General features: G+C 43.4%; 2 protein-coding genes across 4 annotated transcripts; one reads left to right on the top strand and one right to left on the bottom strand.

Moving 5' to 3' along the window:
• The first annotated feature begins 22 nt into the window (after positions 1–22).
• On the top strand, positions 23–13308 carry chm (chameau). Of its 2 annotated transcripts, XM_064685833.1 has the most exons (7): positions 36–1720; positions 2121–2278; positions 2341–2713; positions 6134–6239; positions 12634–12791; positions 12859–12954; positions 13019–13308. In XM_064685833.1, exons 1-7 carry the CDS (start codon positions 248–250, stop codon positions 13133–13135), a joined length of 2481 nt encoding a protein of 826 aa, XP_064541903.1. In that variant the 5' UTR covers positions 36–247; the 3' UTR covers positions 13136–13308. The 2 variants fall into 2 exon arrangements, with proteins under 2 accessions (XP_064541904.1, XP_064541903.1); XM_064685834.1 differs by lacking the exons at positions 12634–12791; positions 12859–12954; positions 13019–13308 and having other exon boundaries at positions 23–1720; positions 6094–6216.
• Positions 10790–11795, bottom strand: LOC135430978 (uncharacterized). 2 transcript variants are annotated; one of them, XM_064685838.1, is made up of 3 exons: positions 11592–11795; positions 11147–11459; positions 10790–11090 (listed from the first exon to the last, which is right to left on the bottom strand). In XM_064685838.1, the coding sequence occupies exons 1-3, from the start codon at positions 11731–11733 to the stop codon at positions 10937–10939; spliced, it is 609 nt and encodes a 202-aa protein (XP_064541908.1). In that variant the 5' UTR covers positions 11734–11795; the 3' UTR covers positions 10790–10936. The 2 variants fall into 2 exon arrangements, with proteins under 2 accessions (XP_064541908.1, XP_064541906.1); XM_064685836.1 differs by having other exon boundaries at positions 11526–11790.
• Positions 13309–18393: the final 5085 nt, after the last annotated feature.

Below are 18393 nucleotides of genomic sequence, written 5' to 3'. Positions count from 1 at the left end.
TGTGAGCGGTAAATGCCACTGCGAACTAGTTCAGTGCTGAGCAGAACAACTGAATTGTTCATTTTGGTGCAAAAATAATACAAACATAAAATTTGCAAATTTATTCATAGAATCTAAACAATTAAATACGCAAATTGAGCGCGGTGTGTTTTTTTGGTGCAAACATCTTTTATTGCTGTACAGAAACGCAGAATTGCCGCTCTGCAAGCGGCTGTGACGCACTTCTATTTACATATTGTTTATCAACATGGAAACTGGCAGCAGCTCGAGCTCCACGTCGGGCAGCACATCGTCGAGTGGCTCTTCCAGCTGCACGGATACGGGCAGCTCCTCGGACACCGATTCGAGCAGTTCTGGCGTTGCCGGCCCAGAGGAAAAACCGCAGCCGCCAAAAACACAACAAGCCGCAGTACGGCGCAAGGCGGCAGCGACGCCAGCCGACAATGAGAAGCCAAAAGCCGCAGGCAATAGCAACAACAATGCGCTGGCGTCGGCCGCCAGCAAGGTACGTTCCGTTGTGGCGGCCAGCAATCAGCGCAACGGTGGCATGTCCAGCGACGATGATGACGACGACGACGATGCGCCGCCGGCCAAAAAGAATGCGCGCACAATGAACAACACGGTGCCAGCTGCCGTCGCACGACGGAAACCATCAACAGGAGCGGCGACGACCAAGCAAGCGGCGGGCGGAGCAGCTGGCGGCAGCAAAGCACCGCTGCCGGCGAAAAGCAATAGCCAGCCGCAGCGCAATGGCGACAAAAAACGACCCTCTCTAAGCTCCTCCTCCAACAGCACAGATGACTCGCACAAGGATGTCAAGAACGGACGCAAGGTGCCGCTAAAGCTGGCCAGCACCGCGACGGCTGTGCGGGCCAAGCAAATGCGCGCCAAGGCGCTGCTGGCCAAGACGAGCAGCAGCAACAACAACAAGAATGGACCAGCTGCTGGGCGGCGCGAGAAGAGTCGCAGCAGTGATGGCAGCGATGATTCGGACAGCGGCTCCGGCTCGGAGACTAGCTCCATAAGCGAATCGGAGGGTAGCGATTCGAGCAACTCGTATAGCTCACAGCCGCCAACGGGTAAGTCAAATCCCAAGGGTAAGCGTGTCATTGGCGCGGGCGGCGACAGCGAGGAGGAGCGCAAGGATAAGGCGAATCCCATGCGCAAATTGACGCGCTCGCTTAGCATGCGCCGTTCCAAGCAGCAACACCTCAAGCCGGGCAGCGAGACAGAAACGGATGCAGATCTTGACCAGGAGGACGACAAGCAGCGCGTGCTCTCCAAGAGTCCGGCCAAAAAGCCGCCAACGGCCGCCGGCCTCAACAGCAGCAGCAACAACAACAGCAAGTGCAAAGTGAAGAAGGAAATGACCTCGCTCAAGTCTCGACCCATCTCGCCGGCTGTGCAGCTGGAAAAGAAGTGCCCCATCGAGGGCTGCGATTCGTCGGGTCACTTGAGCGGCAATTTGGATCGACACTTTCTGCCCGAGGCGTGTCCCATTTACCACAACATGTCCGCCTCGGAGTGCAAGGAGCGCGCCAACGAGCGCAAGCTGCGTGTCGAGCAGCGCCTTAAGATGCCCATCAACATTGTCAGCACGCCGGGCAACCAGCACAACAATCTCAAATCTCTGACGCCCGAGCAACGCGAATTCTTGGCCAAAATACGCGAATCACGTGCCAGCTTTCGTCCCATGAGCAACAGTTTTCTAAATGATAAGGTGCGTCTGCCGTGTTCCAATTAAGAAAACTTAAATTCCATTTAAGAATTGTATTCAATATGTTCCCACTCCCAATATTTGTACATCTATTGAGTTTTGTAGAGTGCAGTTCTTTCATGTTCCTGAATACTTTAAGTAAGAAGCCTTTCGAATAGAAGATTAAAAAAAGTATTCCTCTTTAGAGAAAACTTAAATTAATCAAATAGAGAACTTGTAAATATTGAGAGCTCTGCTATAAAACTTATATATTTATAAAAACTTTTTGAGTCCAAAGGAAATTGAAATCAAATTGTTTTGTAAAACATATAAACAATTTGATTCTTCTTCTTCAATCTCGTTAACTTTCTTAAACTTCGTAAAATTCATGATAATTAATATGTGTATTTTCTTCAATGCCCAGGTTAAGATAGACAAAGACTGCACGGATGAGGATCGTGAGCCGAATCTTGCGGGCCTGGTGCCCGACTACGATCTGCAGCTGTTTCGCGAAGCACAAGCACAGGCCTCCGAGCGTATCGAGGACGAGCTCAAGGATCTGCCCGTTGGCAAGGGCATCAAGTACGTTGGCTAACTTTCAATTCGCCTAATGCTATATCTAACTCCATTTCCAATTTTGACAGATATATCAGCATGGGCAAGTACAAAATGAAAGTGTGGTATCAGTCGCCCTATCCGGATGATGCCGCCCGCCTGCCCAAGATGTACATCTGTGAGTTCTGCCTGCGCTATCAGAAATCGGAGACGGGCATCAAGCGGCACGCCCAGAAATGCGTCTGGCGTCATCCGCCCGGCGATGAAATCTATCGCAAAGGCAAGCTTCAGGTGTGGCAAGTGGATGGCAAGCGCTACAAACAATATTGCCAGCATCTCTGCCTGTTAGCCAAGTTCTTCCTGGACCACAAGACGCTCTACTATGACGTGGAGCCGTTTCTCTTCTACATCATGACCCTCGCCGATGTCGATGGCTGTCACATCGTCGGCTACTTCAGCAAGGTGAGCATCAGCTCTAGTATTTAAGAGTTAATCACAGCAGTTAGATATTTAAGTTGATAAATTAATTATGCGGGCAGATTAGATTAACTTCGTCAGCAGGTTTCGGGTAATATTTGTTATATGTATATGGAAATTAATGAAATTTTTAACTTTTTGATTTGAACTTAAATCTTTTCTTTGGCATCTAGGTGTCTGGAATTTAGGGCTATATTTTATATTTTGTCATGCTCGGATTTTACCTCTAGCTTAATATTTTTTCTTAAATTCAATTTCGTATATATTTAAACGATCTGAAATAACTATAATTCAATTTTGTTTTGAACAGACTTAAGCGATTTGAAAGATAATTGAATAGTTGCTTGATAAAGTTGAGTTCAGGTTCTAAAAAGTCGGGTATTATAGTCTGGTGCATGATATAGAAATCGAGCAGTTTGTCATCAAATTAACTATATAGCTTATGGCTTATTAAAATTAATTAGCAATTTAGCCAAGCTTAGCTATTAATTAATTATGTTATAGTTTATATGTAGCTATAAAAAAAAAACTAAACTGGGCTACGAATCGGCATTTTTGTTGTCGAGCTGAGCAAATTGAGAATTAATATTTAATGAGCACAAAGGCTATTTTGGTTATCAATAATCGATTAGCATCGATTTTAGTTTAAGCTTTCCGAGAATAGCTCGGGCCTATTTAATATGTAGGTACTCGTATAGCTGAATAATATACCCTTGGCTACCACCCAACTAGTACTAAAAATAACTAAATTGACTAGTATTATTATCTCTATATATAAAACTGTTTGTCCTGACTGATTGGTGATAAACGCACAGCCCGAGCCGTAAGAGCTAGGAAGCTGAAATTTTCACTTACATGGAAAAATCGCACACTTTTCGAAAAATGTGTTCAAATTCATTGCCAAGGATCTATATGAAAAATCATTTGTGACGCATTTCACACTTTTCGCAGAATCCAAGCTTCATTGGTTTTTTTCTTTTTTTTCTAAGATTTTTTGGTGAAGTTTTAGGTTTTGTCCGATTTGTTTCAAACTTATTTTCAAAGCTCAAATTAAGATATGGTAAATTGGCGGAAAACGGATGCATGAAAGTATTTTGTTCAAACTCATTTTTATATATATTTGAGAGAATTTATTTTATACGTACCACGGGCATTTTTTATTTTTATATAAATTATATTAAGTCATTAAGGGATTTTTAAAAAATTATTTATGAAAAGGAAAATTTAAAAAAAATGTAAGAGTTAGTTTTAATGAGGTTACAAATTCGTTGGCCTTATTTATGACAATATCGTCAATCGTTATGTGTTTAATTCAGCCAAATCCAGAAGCCACTGCAAATTGATATGCCATATAATTAATCCTCATTCCTTATATCAATCTATGCCCAGGCATTTTGATGCCCAAACGCACTTAAAAAGGTATTTATTAGAGATATTACTGACCAGATTTTTTCTAGATACAATTCATAAGAAAGGAATTGTTTTGGTAAATACTTCAAATTAACTTAAGACGTTTGAGTATCAGATACTATTTCTTAGATATATCTTATCTATTCTATCCATATCTATTAAGTATACCGCCTTATTAACTAATTCCCTGGAAATACCTAGAACTTTAGTTTGTTACTTGCCATCAAATTGAATAATACCATTTCACAGTTTTATGATTCTTTTATGTGCGCAGACAGAGCCGAGAGCTCAGACAACAGCAGACACGACCCAGCCAAAGCCCAAGCCCAAGCCCCAGTCAGATCCAGAGCCAGAATCCATGTAATACATGGGAGCGATAGACGTGCTGCTATATGCCCAGACAGTCAGCATTCTTGACCATACCCAAAAATTGTTTTGTCAACCGCGAGGCGTTGAGGGGGGCGGTGTAGTAAATAAGCTGACACTATCAGAGGCGTGGCAGGCGGACTGAACAAAGTGGAGATTTCCCCAGCAACTCCAAAGAAATGGAAAAAAAAGGCAGAAAAACAAAGTATATTGTCTGCCATGTGCGCACGGTTTCTTGACCTCCCCCTGAACCTGATGTCTAGCCTGGCGCTCTGGAGCTGCAGCTTCGGCTCGGGCTCCCCCCTCCCCCCGCCTGCTGCAATTGCATATAAGTTTTTTGGGCGCTGCCAGAGACTGGGTTTGTGTTACAAATTGCGCATGTCGCGCCGGGCTGCTGCGCAGGCACAGTCCCAAGCCCAGTCCCAGTGCCAGCGCAATCGGAGTCGTAGTCGGAGCTGGAGTCTGTATTCCATTCATCCCAAACCCGTAGCAGCAGCAGCAGCTGGTAACACACTACTCGCAATTTGGGTGTCTAGTTTACATGGCTCACACCCGGACGCGGTGGCATGTTGATAATTTTTGGCAATGCTTTGTGTAGTACCTTGGCCCTGCCACCATGCGGCATCATACTGCGCAACTACGCCAATGGAGCTGGAACCAGACAGCAGCCAGACATGACGGATTGGGGCAGGCAGTCTGCCTGGGATGCTGCTGTCGCTGCCGCAGCTGCTGCTGTTGCTGCTGCTGCTGATGCTGGGGCGTACACGATTGAGGTCGTGCACCTCGACGGTTTTTGCTCGTTGTTTTGTGGCGGCTGCACTTTGTGCGCCTGCTCCAACTGGTTGGGGTGGTGGCCAAGCCCAGCAGCACCAGAGCGTATGTGCGTTCCCAGACATCATGGCAGACATCGCGGCAAACAAAGAATAAAAATTCAAAGTACATAAATGTATTTCCGAATTGCGAATTGTTGCCTTTTGGTTCACACCCAGCCAGCAGACAACGTCGCATTTTTGGCAGCCCCTGCCACCAGCACCCGCACCCGCAACCGCATCCGCATCCCATGGCCCGCCGTGCACCACGGCGTGCACAGATGCGAGTCGCAGTCGCAAAACTTGGTTGGTCTCTTTGTCGTCTCGCCCGCTCTCCACAAACGCGTATGTGCAAGCCCCTTACGCTTATATACCATATACACCAGGTCTCTATATACCTATATATATATATATATATATACACGTATCTGTATCTGTATCTGTATTTACGCATCGCACGCTGCAGAGCATCGATTCAATTCCTGCGACGCCTGGTCATTGAACTCCCGAAAAAGCTAGAAGCGATAAATGACAAGCCCCAACCAGAACTGTCTGACACTCAGTCTACCAAATATTCTGTCTATATGGCTTGTCTGTCCGGCCGATTGGCTTTTCTGTGTGAATGGCCTCAGGCATTTTCTTACTGATTAAATTCTCAAATTATTGTTAACATGGTATAATTTATAATTGTTTATAATAATCTTAATAGTTAGTTTAAGAGTTATGTATAGTTAATTCTTGCATTGTTATAAATTTAAAAAAAAACTATATTGCTTTCAGCCCATGTTAAACCTTGAATAACATTTATATCGACTCTCAGCATATTCCATTCTTGCAGGAAAAGAACTCCTTTTATAACGTCTCGTGCATTCTAACCCTGCCGCCATATCAGCGTAAAGGCTACGGAAGGCTCCTCATCGATTTCAGTAAGTGCCAGACCAGTTTATCAATGGGTCAAATAACATAACCACAATTTTTAATTATCAAATGCACCTAACCTCAATTTGAAGTTAGCACACGCGCACATAACCTCAATTTTAAGCTTAAAACTGGGCACACTTTTCTAACTAATTCCATTAAGCAATGTGCGAAAGTACACTGGGTATACATATATGCAGTAAATATTTGGATGTAGTCCCTATTGTAACCTTCACAGAGTTTCAGAAAAAAAAACTTCTGCTTTAGAGGTTCGATTTTCAACTGCAAATGATTTTATTTTGAGTGCTAACAAACTAGATGCGAGCTGTTGTCTATTTTGACAAGATGTTAAATTTGTAGTTGTGTCTAATCAACATGTCCACTTTTTATCCTCCATTTACAAAGGCAGAAAAATCTATTTTGGTATTCAACCAATTCATTTATGTATCAAGACAAAAGATATCGAGAATTTTGAGTGCTTGACATAGATATTGCCATAATTTTGAAGTTTTTTCGAATTTTCTAATAATTATGTTTCATTTACTTGTGGCTCGAATAGCTTCTACCTGAAACTTCTTGTCAACATATAACTAATCTTTTGTATAATTTAAAAAATTGATAGACATGGGTATTTTCTAGGGAAGTTACATTTTTTATGCTATTTTGGGTAATGTTTTGGATTTCGATCAAACGGTTTTCTCCTTTACCCGTTCTAGTTACATAATTCAAATCTATATAAATTCAAATCACATCAACTAATTTAAATTTATATTTATATAATATCCAAACATCTAATTTTACATTTATTTAAATTAAATTATTAAATTAAATAATTTATTTAATTTAAATCAATATAAAATAACTCAAAACTTAATAATTACTAAAACTATTTATGTATATAAATATCTAATATATATATTTCTTTTTTGGTAATACCTATAATTATTTGAGTTAGTATTAAGATACCAATTTTTGTTTACTATTTATTTCACAAGAATTGCTTTAATGCTTTTTGAGTTATTTTATCCGAATCTTGATATTAGATCTTAATACTAATACCCTCTTATATATATATCTATCTAATATCTATTTATATATAAATCAGCTTAACTGCTTTCTTTCTAACAATCAGACAACAGTTTAAACCAAATAATTTCTTTGCTTCTTCTATAAGATGGTATTCCTCCTATTAGGAGTTTAATGGCATATTAGAACAATGCGAGAGAAAATTGAAAAAATTTTGTGGATTACATTCATTTAGGTTTTTTTTTTTTGTTTGCTTTAATGAGCCGCCTATCGATTTAAGTGGGTACGTGGTGTGCGTGTGAGTCATTGGTTTATGTGGCTAGTGCAATATAGTTAATCATCATTGCATGAGAGAAGTCAAGCAACATGCCAGCTACATATATAGACAGTCGGCTATGGCTTTGGTTCCGGCACCATTCGAGCTTAGCTTTCCATGCTGCAGAGCGGTGCATGCAATTTCTGCATCAATTAAGCGTAGACCAAGCTCTGCAGGTGTCTATATGCACACACATCCACATACATATATCTCAATGTAAGTGTGTGCGTGTGTTTGTGTGTGTGTATAATGCATCGCATAAGTAATTTTTATCGTTGTTTCCACCAAAATTGTTTAAAATTAATCCGCCTTTGAAATGGACGAAGACAGCGCCAGACAATAAAGAAACGGGCGCAGCAGCAGCAGCTAAAAGAAAAAAAAAACAAAAAAAAAACGCACGAAAAAACAAAGAATTACCCCAGACCAGGGCCCAGAGCCCAGAGGCAGTCCGAGTACTTGAGTCATACGCGGCTTGGATGAATGGCAACGGCGTCAACGTCGGTCTCTATGTATAAACTCGATACATGCAATGCGGGCGTCCGCACGTTCATGAAAAAGGAGTGAGCAGGGGGTGGGGGGAGAGCATACCAGAACGAACGAAACGACATTGACCTTACACACACAAACAAACAGAGAGCGAGAGAGAGATGGAGCGCAAGAGAGAGATAGAGCAAAAGAAAGCAGGCGAACAAAAGAGCGAGAGACAGAGAGAGAGCGAACGTAGTGCGAGAGCAAACAGTTTTCGTCATTATTAGCAACACCCAGAAAATGTGTGTGCCGTTTCGGCCCTTTTGTATTGGAGAGTACAGGTGTCCGGCCAAGAAATGGGGGACAACACAGGGGTTAAGGACAGCGCCTGTTTCTGTCTGTCCATGCGGCCGGCATGTCTGGCTCATTAGCAGGCGGCCAGTCAGTCGAGCGAGATGGCCATATACATGTATCGAGTACATAGCATAGCCAGGTGTAATAACTGCATGCACGCAATATGCAAATGTGTAGAGCGGAGAGCGGGAACAGCAGCAGCAGCAGCAGCTAGGGTCGCCCTTATCTACTGGCTAATGTATTAATTAATGAAATCAAGCCCAACCACAATGCGTCGTTGTAAAAGTTTCAGCCCCAAAAATGTTCAGCAAGCGCTTAAAGCTCGCAAATAAAACAAAAAATATTCAAAAAAAAAATAAAAAATTATGCAGACAGCGTCGCAAAAACAACAACAACAACAACAAGAAGCAGCGCAAACGGCGGCAGACAACAAAGGTCAGCGCAGGTCACAATGAAAGGGCGTCGTCCTCTGCGTGCTAGTGCAGCGGGCGAGTAGTCGAGTAATCGGTTGTAGCTAGTCGAGTAGTCGAGTATCGTATACCCGGTAAACGAGCTTTTCGCTAATTGCAGCCGGCGCAACAGCAACAACAACAACAAAAATTAGTGCAACGCTAATTGACTAAGATTCTAAAGTCGTTAATTGTTTGTGCAAGTTCTCGGGTTGCTGTTGCTGGGAAAATCCAAACGTATTTATCAGCTGCAAGCTGCTTCTCTAGTCGAGGCGACTGCACGCGCCTGTTGGTATGCAGCATTGCGCAGTCCGGCCAGAAATGCGAATCAGCTATGGATCGATAAAGTCGTCTCGACGTTGCCTCTCACACCCACAAGCATACACACGCACACACACAGCCGACAGAGATAGAACGACGGCACTAAGACAGAGACAGAGAGACAGAGACGAGAGAGAGAGAGAGAGAGAGAGAGAGAGAGAGAGAGACAGAGAGAGCGAGAGAGAGAGAGAGAGAGAGCGAGAGAGAGAGAGAGAGAGAGAGCGAGAGAGAGAGAGAGCGAGAGAGAGAGAGAGAGAGAGAGAGAGAGAGAGAGAGAGAGAGAGAGAGAGAGAGAGAGAGAGAGAGAGAGAGAGAGAGAGAGAGAGAGAGAGAGAGAGAGAGAGAGAGAGAGAGAGAGAGAGAGAGAGAGAGAGAGAGAGAGAGAGAGAGAGAGAGAGAGAGAGAGAGAGAGAGAGAGAGAGAGAGAGAGAGAGAGAGAGAGAGAGAGAGAGAGAGAGAGAGAGAGAGAGAGAGAGAGAGAGAGAGAGAGAGAGAGAGAGAGAGAGAGAGAGAGAGAGAGAGAGAGAGAGAGAGAGAGAGAGAGAGAGAGAGAGAGAGAGAGAGAGAGAGAGAGAGAGAGAGAGAGAGAGAGAGAGAGAGAGAGAGAGAGAGAGAGAGAGAGAGAGAGAGAGAGAGAGAGAGAGAGAGAGAGAGAGAGAGAGAGAGAGAGAGAGAGAGAGAGAGAGAGAGAGAGAGAGAGAGAGAGAGAGAGAGAGAGAGAGAGAGAGAGAGAGAGAGAGAGAGAGAGAGAGAGAGAGAGAGAGAGAGAGAGAGAGAGAGAGAGAGAGAGAGAGAGAGAGAGAGAGAGAGAGAGAGAGAGAGAGAGAGAGAGAGAGAGAGAGAGAGAGAGAGAGAGAGAGAGAGAGAGAGAGAGAGAGAGAGAGAGAGAGAGAGAGAGAGAGAGAGAGAGAGAGAGAGAGAGAGAGAGAGAGAGAGAGAGAGAGAGAGAGAGAGAGAGAGAGAGAGAGAGAGAGAGAGAGAGAGAGAGAGAGAGAGAGAGAGAGAGAGAGAGAGAGAGAGAGAGAGAGAGAGAGAGAGAGAGAGAGAGAGAGAGAGAGAGAGAGAGAGAGAGAGAGAGAGAGAGAGAGAGAGAGAGAGAGAGAGAGAGAGAGAGAGAGAGAGAGAGAGAGAGAGAGAGAGAGAGAGAGAGAGAGAGAGAGAGAGAGAGAGAGAGAGAGAGAGAGAGAGAGAGAGAGAGAGAGAGAGAGAGAGAGAGAGAGAGAGAGAGAGAGAGAGAGAGAGAGAGAGAGAGAGAGAGAGAACGACGACCGCTGCTGACGACGTACGCAAAGAAATCAAAATGCTACCCAAAATGCGACTGCATATGTATGCGAGTAGCGTATATTCCCGCTTCAGCAGAGCTTTGCCAGCACAAAACGGTACAATGGGACGCACAGGTTGTAAAGTAGAACGACGAATAATGTGACGTAACACAGCTAAGACTTTTTCATATAAGTATATGTGCGCAAAAATCGTATATCTGAAGGCCCTTTTTTTCCCCTTTCTGATATAAACCGATTTTAATTTCGGGACGATTTAAAGCCTTCAGATTAGACAATTCTGCATATCTTAGAATGACTCTAAGACTGGCAGAATTCCCTTAATTCCTTTAATTCTATTGACATTAATTGTAGTCTGTTGTATATTTTCTTATTTTCTTTAGCTTAGTCGTAAAGTATTTTAAATTTATGGTACCACTTCTGATAGAATGTGTAGGCATCTAAAACTAGGTTATCTATTATTTCTATTATCTATTATCGTCTATTACCTATTATTTGTTTTCCTCTAGCTGCATCTCAAGCTGTAATATTTGCGATCTAGCCTGTTCCAACTTATTTTTTAATTCCCTGATTTCAGCATTGTAATTTTTGTGGACCACCTTAATGTTGACTTGTAGGCGAAGATTTTCCATACGCAGATCTTTGCTGTAATTGACGATAGTTTATAGCTAAATATTATTTATATAAATAATTTAACTTACACTTGGTTACTTAGCTCATCAATGACAGCCTCTGAGCTTTCCGTATCCAAATTATCAAAAAATTTGTCTGCCTTAGATTTAGCGGAGAGTATTGATTCTGACAATGCATGAGTTTCGCAGTTAGCGTCCTGTATATCCTCATTGTCCTCCGGCTCAGACTTTGTTTCTCCGACCTTTGAACTGGCTAAAAGATCGTTTTCTAAACGTTTGTTGTTGCGTTGTTTCTTTCCTTTGAGTCGGTCCTTTGATGACCCGCTACCTGATTTTCTGATGCATGGTATCGCACCTATTCTAAGTCGGCGTCTGCACATAGCTTCATAAAAATATATTTTGGGATTAGTAACTGTTCATTAATTAACTGTTAACCTTGCTAACAAACCTGTTCCGAGTGCCCCGCCGCCGCCTATGTCCTCGGGCCTAAAATGATCCGAGCAAACAAACGTACCTTTCATGTTCTTCAGCTTCGGGTTGTCGCAGAAAAGCAGCCACTTTTTGGCTGTTTTGCTGTTCTTCGGTAATTGGAAGAAACTAATTATTTTGCGATCCATGGCACTGGTAGAATCGCAATTTCGCACAGAGCACTTCATTTTTGTTTACTGCAAAATACAAATTGGCGCACACATATGTTTGGTTTGTTGTGACGCCACAAATTTGTGCCTATCGATAAACTGTGCTGCCAACCGTTGCACGCATAATGCTATCGATATATCGCACAGCTGTGAGCGCGAGAGATCAATTACTATTTAGCTTGTCCCATTGTACACAAAAACAACAACAACTGAAGCATAAGCTTTCACACGCGGTTTCCACCCACCCGCTGCCCGCCCATTCTTAAGTCGTCCGCCCTATAACTCAACCAGTTGCAGTTGTGTCTGCTGTTGAGTGCGTCTAGCGTCCGTATATGTATGAGTGTGTGTGTGTGTGTATGTGTATGTGTGTGCTGCGCGTACTTTTGTGTATGTATTGTATGTCTGTGTTGTTGGCTTTTTTTCCCGAGCCTGCCTCAGTGGGTTTTGTGTTGTGAGGGCACGCCGGGCTCGTCCTCGTTGATTTACTTGCTGCACCCATTGTTGCTGTTGTTGTTATCTAGACTCGAGAATTGTTGCTGCCAGACGACGGCGACGATGACAGCGACGGTGACGGTGACGGCGACGTCGAGCTTTGGGGGTTGAGCTTTTGGGTTGAATGCACGCCAGAACGTTGTTTAAATGCCCGCCGCTCGTCATTCATGTGGCCGGGCTGCCAACCGCCGTCGTCGTCGTCATTATTGTTGTTGTTGTTTTTGTTGTTGTTGTCGTCGCTCCCCACCCTCTTGGGACACACACTTTACGGAATCCTGTCTAGACACAACACAGAACGCTGAGTTGGGTTCGTTTGGGGCCATGTGGGCGGGGCAAAGTTGGTCACCATAAATAATGCGCCGGAACTTGAAAGCTAGTTCCATCTATAGCATACTTATGGGCATGTGTTTAATGTGCTTTTACCAGGCTATCTGCTAACCCGCGTGGAGGGCAAAATTGGTTCGCCGGAGAAGCCGTTGTCCGATCTGGGACTTATATCATATCGCTCCTACTGGAAGGACGTACTGCTGGACTATCTATGCAATCGCTCCGGCAATACGCTCTGCATCAAGGACGTATCTCAGGTGAATATTGAATAAAATGACAAGTTCCAAAGACTTAATACTCATAGTATCTATTGTGCTCCCACAGGAAATGGCCATTTATTCCTATGACATTGTGAGCACTCTGCAGGCGCTGGGCATGATGAAGTACTGGAAGGGCAAGCATATAGTACTCAAAAAGCAGGTGAGTTAAAGGAGATCTTTATTTTCTTTGAGCATTCTAACAATCTTGTGTGCCCCTTCTCTAGGATGTGCTGGATGAGTATGAGGAGCGCGTGAAGCGACGCGGCACATTTCCCAAAATCGACGATTCCTGTCTGCGCTGGCAGCCCTTTATACCGGCACAGCCGAGCGCATCACCTTAGCCACGTGGTTGGAAGCACGCCCAGGTGTGCTTGGTGGACTCTTCCTAATTTCCATAGAGATTTCATATTATATATTTTGTGTATAGCGCTTAAGACCTCACGTATTTGTTGGTAGCCAATTGATAATAGTGAAAATTCCACAATACCGATTCGGATTCTGACTTAAATATATATATATTCGAGTTGCGAACAAATGTTGAGAAAAAAAACCAGCCGCAGCCGTCTTGAGATTTCTTTTTGTTCACCACTGAGCTCATCACTTCAGGGGCCCCAAGATGAATCATGGAAGCGGGCAAGAAAAGCCAACGCGTTTACATGGTCGTAGTTGTGTTGTGGGCAAGCGGGCGGGCGGGCGCGGTGCTGGGGCGGTTTGTGTAGCAACAGCGCATCGCAAAAAGTGCACACTGTGGCACTGAGGCAGAGGCAGGCAACCGGCGGCGGCAGCAGCAGCAGCGCATTGACATTGCCGCCCAGACACTCCTCGGCAACGCCACACCAATACCAAAGCACAAAAAACAAAGCGTCAGACAGGTAGCGAGCAGCGAGCAGCGGACAGGGGCTGAAGAGACACAAAAACTGCACAAGCCGAGGGACGCAGCCGATGGCAGTCACTGCGACTGCACGCCACGTTTATGGCCGAAAAGCATATGCAGCAGCAACAGCAGCAGCGGCAGCTAACATCGGCAGCAAACATCGGCAGAGACGTCGGCAGCACGCGAAGCAGCCAGCCGGGCAGCGACAATTCCGCCCTACCAGACACAGACATCAATCTGTCGCACAGTGGAGCATGCGAGTCTCTGCAAGCAGTCAAAGCTTTTAAGTTCCAATGGCGCTTTTAAGCTTTTACAAAGAAAAAGTTGTATGGCGAAATCGTGTAAAGTGAATAAATAAAAATATAAAAATATTTACATTACTGATTGACTGACTGAATGATTGAAAAGGTTGTATGTAAACTTTACTGAGTCAGATTGAAATTTATTTTGAATTTATTTTATTAAAAATGAATGAATTTGCAAAATGCAACACAAGTGGGAAAAACGAAAAAATAAAAATGGATCTTTAATGTTATGAAATACACTTAAGCCCCCAAAGCGCACTAAAGCAAAAAATAAATGTGACTATTTGTTTTTTTTTTAATCTGTCCGAATTTATTTTAGAAACCCAGAAAAATACTTGCTTGCATTTATATTGACTCATTAGCGCATTGCTTAATTCGTGAAGTGCAAATAATAACTGGCGATTAAGCAACCCATCATATAACGCTGTATATTATATAATTTATCTGCTACTTTTCAGGTTCGTGTACTGATAAAAAAAAAAGACTAACTTCAAGAGAGTGGAAACAGTGTAATTTACTGTAGGACAAGTGCCGTTAAGTAAATATGGCGCTTGTGAGCTAATGAGCATGGCTTGCATTTTTACGATTATATTTGAATGTTTATATTAAACATCTGTTTGTAAATTAAGATAGGTAATATAGAATCGCTGTTCACAGTTGTTATTGCACATGTTTATATTAAGATATATGAACACATGTATGAAAATGTCAATAAGAAAGAGGTTGTAATGGAGAAAAAGTTCAACAACAAAATAACAGGATTGACAAATTACTGTACAAGTCATATTTAATTGGGAAGCTTTTGGTTAAAGGCTCATTTGTTTTGTTAACAACAATAATGGTAAAAGTTGATAACCAATTTATCATTTCATTGAAACTAAAAACTGTCTTATAGGGCCCACTGTGCGGGCTTTTTGTTGCAGTCAGTTGGCTGGTGGTGCCTGCCAGTTTTATAACAAAGGAACCCGTGAGTGAGAACTGGGCAAAAAGTACATGCAATGTATGCATGTGCATATGTATTGGTGAGCGGAAAGCGCGGTGTAGGAAGCAGGAAGCGAAAGAAACAGCAACACATACGGCTGCTGCTTTTGTATGGGTATGTGTGTGTGCGTGTGTTTGTGTGTTGCAGCACATAGACAGCTGACGACGCTGGCAGAGGCAGCGGCAGCGACAGCAGCGTCGACTTTGTGGCAGTGCGAAATAAAATTCGCGCATTCGGCTTTTGATTAAGCAGCAACATTGAGCATTTGATCACCAACAGCCGGCGTGCGCGGTTCGCTTCGCTTTGCTCAATCGACAGAGAGCTGGCAAAATAGCAAGTAGCAAAAGGCAAAGTCAAAATCAGAACCAAATAAAATAAAAGGCCACGGCGTTTCTAGGCGGCCGCACAGTCGGCCATTTGCACATCAAGTGGCCGATTGTGTCTCTCTGTATATACATATATATATATATATATATATATGTGCGTATATGTGTATGTTCTGTGCTTGTGTGCAATGAGCGACGGACAACTAAAAAGAAAATGAAGTTAAACTTTGCAGCGCGCGTGTGTGTGAACAATTAAAGCAACAAAGAAAAGAAAAAAGCTCAGCCAGCCAAAGCGACGCAGGCCAAGTGCAACGGAAGTTTAGTGTGAACGAAATATAAGACCAGAAAAGTTAAAAAGGAGAAATATAAAAAAAAAACGGACACAGAACATATTGTGAAATTCAATGCCTGTTTTCGTACAGGCGGGCGGGAGGCGGCGTCATTGACGCGTAATTGCTTCTGGGGTTTTCTGCCATTTAAACGGAATTAACGCTGGTCAAAAGCGAACCAAATGCTCGTTAAAAATGAAGACTTGAAAAAATTCTAGTTGAGGTTGGGTTTATTTTTAGCGTTTTGATATCACAAGGCACCAGCAGCAGCAACAACAACAAACGACACAACAACAAATTTTCGGTACGCACACAGAGGCGAAACACTCACGCAAAGAGGCAAAGAGACAACAACTACAATTCTTGCCGACGGCGGCAAAAGAGTGACGCAAATAGCAGCGAAAATGTTTGAAGCGACGACCACATGATTCTACACATTGTAGATTCTACATATTTCCAAATTTCTTTTGCCCACACAAACACACGCACGCACACTGAGACCAAAATCTACACTAACACAAACAGCCACAGAACTTTTTGTCGCTCAAATATTAATTTTAGACAAAAATGTTGCCCAGACCCGCGGCGACGTTACACACATACACACAAACAATTTTGGCAATTGTGCATGTGTGTGTCTGATCGGATTTGCGAAACTTTTTTGATAGCAAGCTCCAACTCAGGGTTAAGGGCGTACTCAGTTGAAAAGCATGTGCTTGCATTTTTCAGCATACATCGAGAAATGAGAGAGACGGAGCGAGAGAAAGAGAGAGAGAGAGGAGCAGGCAGCACCCACACTCAGACAGATAGACATGCACTCGGCTGTCGTCGGCGCATTGTTACTATTTGAGGTTAGGAATGCCCCACCCAAGCAAGGCACACATACAGATTGGCATATAAAGCAGTCATGTCTGCCAGCCTGCTGTTCATTATGTATATATATATATATATATAATGTATATGTATATATATCTATACGAACATATGAAGATACATACATATGTACATGGCACATACATATGGCAGCCCCGACGTCGTCGCCATTTCTATATACATATACAATTAAATGCCTCACACACACAAACTCATATACTACTCGGCTGGGCACGACAAAACGACATTCGAACAAAATTTGCAATTATTCACAACGCGCGGCAGTCAAAAGCTGCTCGCGATCGCGGCAGCAGCCGCCGTGACACATCACACATACACGCATAGGCACAACATACATATATATAGAGACTTGAGCGGCAGCAAGTCCAAGTTCATTATACCACAATCTGCGCGAGAGGCTTAAAGTTTATGAGCCGTTGTAAAATACAAAAGTGTAGCTGATGGCAATTCATTTAATTCCTTTTTGGCGAATAGCGTGCAAAAGACAAGACGCCGAGAAAGAGAGAGAGAGGCAAGAGCAAGAGGCGAAATACTTTGAACGCGTTTGCAAATTCGATTTTATGCCCTCTGTCTCTGCAGTAAGCTGCGTGTTGGTGTCTGTGCATATACATGCATATGTACGAGAGAATTCGCGAATGTAGTGGGGCACGTGTGTGTCTCGGCTGCGCCACAAAACTTGCCAGCTAGTATATGTGTGTGCGAGAGTGTTTGTCGGCGATCACGCACGTAGCGTTGCTGCGCTTAGTAACAGAGAGAGCGAGAGAGCATCGGACGAAACGCCGGTTCTTTTTCTCGTTTCTCTTTCTATATTGGATTTTTCATTTCAGCTTTCTTGGCTTTTTCTTTACAGCGTTTCAAATATAGAATATCAAGGGTCCCTGGCTGCAAATATGACTGCGACTAACTGTTGCTGCAAACAACAAAAAGAAATGTAAAATTTCGCATTTGGCCACTGATGACGTCACATCCGATTCGCTGGAGTGTGGACTATGTAGCCATTAGCACGTATGTATGTGTTTGTGCGTACGTATGGCCTGGCAGAACGAGGTGCGCAATGAAAAACATATGACTAATTTAGCATTGTTATTGCATAAATCTGCGTCAAGCAGCAAATTTCTCACAGGCTGCTGTAAGAATCGCCGAGGTTAAAGCGATGTCTGCGACAAAGCTTCAGCTCAAAAAGCTTACACATAATGGGCTATATATATGTATATATATGTGTGTGCACGTATACGTATCGTCTTTTATGGGTGTGAGTTTGAAATGAAGTCATCGGCGTCGTCGCATTAACACAAACACATACAGAGATCGTTAACCTTAAAGCTCAGCATGGACACAGCGCGCAAGGTCGTTTCCTGCGCGACTTTAGGAGTCGAAGCAGTGGCAGTGGCAGTGGCAGCGGCAGCAGCAGCAGCAGCAGCAGCAGCACAAGCAGAAGTTACTTCGGACCAGTTGGCAACATCTGTTGGGCTTATCTTGGTCTGCACTCTCCCCTAACTCGCTGCGCCGTCTTTTACCGTGCGCGCTAATCAGTGACCGGGGCTGGTTTTGGTTATCCCACAGTCAGGTACCTGAAGTAGCGCGCGTGGTGGCCAGACGCATTCATCTTAAGCTTTCCATAGCCTCCCTCAGATGGCAAACGTTTAATGTCTCCCATGTCTATTGTACTTCATCAGGTGCTCTGGTGTGACTCGTAACCCGGCACATGTTGAAGTACACTCAATATGCGGTGATTTGCATTTGCTGTTTTGGTTAATAAAGTGCATCAAATATTATGTATAAATAATTAAACATTCAAAATAAATAACGTAAAATGCGCAAATTGTTTTCTTATCATTGCAACATTTGCCTTAGCTAAATGCTGAGAGCCACTTGCTGAGGACAGGTGG

Source organism: Drosophila montana, unplaced genomic scaffold (genome assembly GCF_035044405.1).
Source record: "Drosophila montana isolate Dmon_TW-CO22-7 unplaced genomic scaffold, ASM3504440v1 contig_3122_1, whole genome shotgun sequence".
In the NCBI taxonomy this organism is placed as follows: domain Eukaryota; kingdom Metazoa; phylum Arthropoda; class Insecta; order Diptera; family Drosophilidae; genus Drosophila; species Drosophila montana.
The sequence above is the reverse complement of the archived record's forward strand: the minus strand, read 5'-3'. Positions and strand labels throughout refer to the sequence as shown.

Bases quoted from the DNA above. Each gene is read 5' to 3' on its own strand.
- chm (XM_064685833.1), top strand. From the start codon at position 248: ATGGAAACTGGCAGCAGCTCGAGCTCCACGTCGGGCAGCACATCGTCG. The intron at 1,721-2,120 runs GTGCGTCTGCCG...TTCAATGCCCAG, and splicing joins ACAGTTTTCTAAATGATAAG to GTTAAGATAGACAAAGACTG. The intron at 6,240-12,633 runs GTAAGTGCCAGA...TGCTTTTACCAG, and splicing joins AAGGCTCCTCATCGATTTCA to GCTATCTGCTAACCCGCGTG.
- LOC135430978 (XM_064685836.1), bottom strand. From the start codon at position 11,733: ATGAAGTGCTCTGTGCGAAATTGCGATTCTACCAGTGCCATGGATCGC. The intron at 11,460-11,525 runs GTTTGTTAGCAA...ATTTTTATGAAG, and splicing joins CGGCGGGGCACTCGGAACAG to CTATGTGCAGACGCCGACTT. The intron at 11,091-11,146 runs GTAAGTTAAATT...CGTCAATTACAG, and splicing joins GATGAGCTAAGTAACCAAGT to CAAAGATCTGCGTATGGAAA.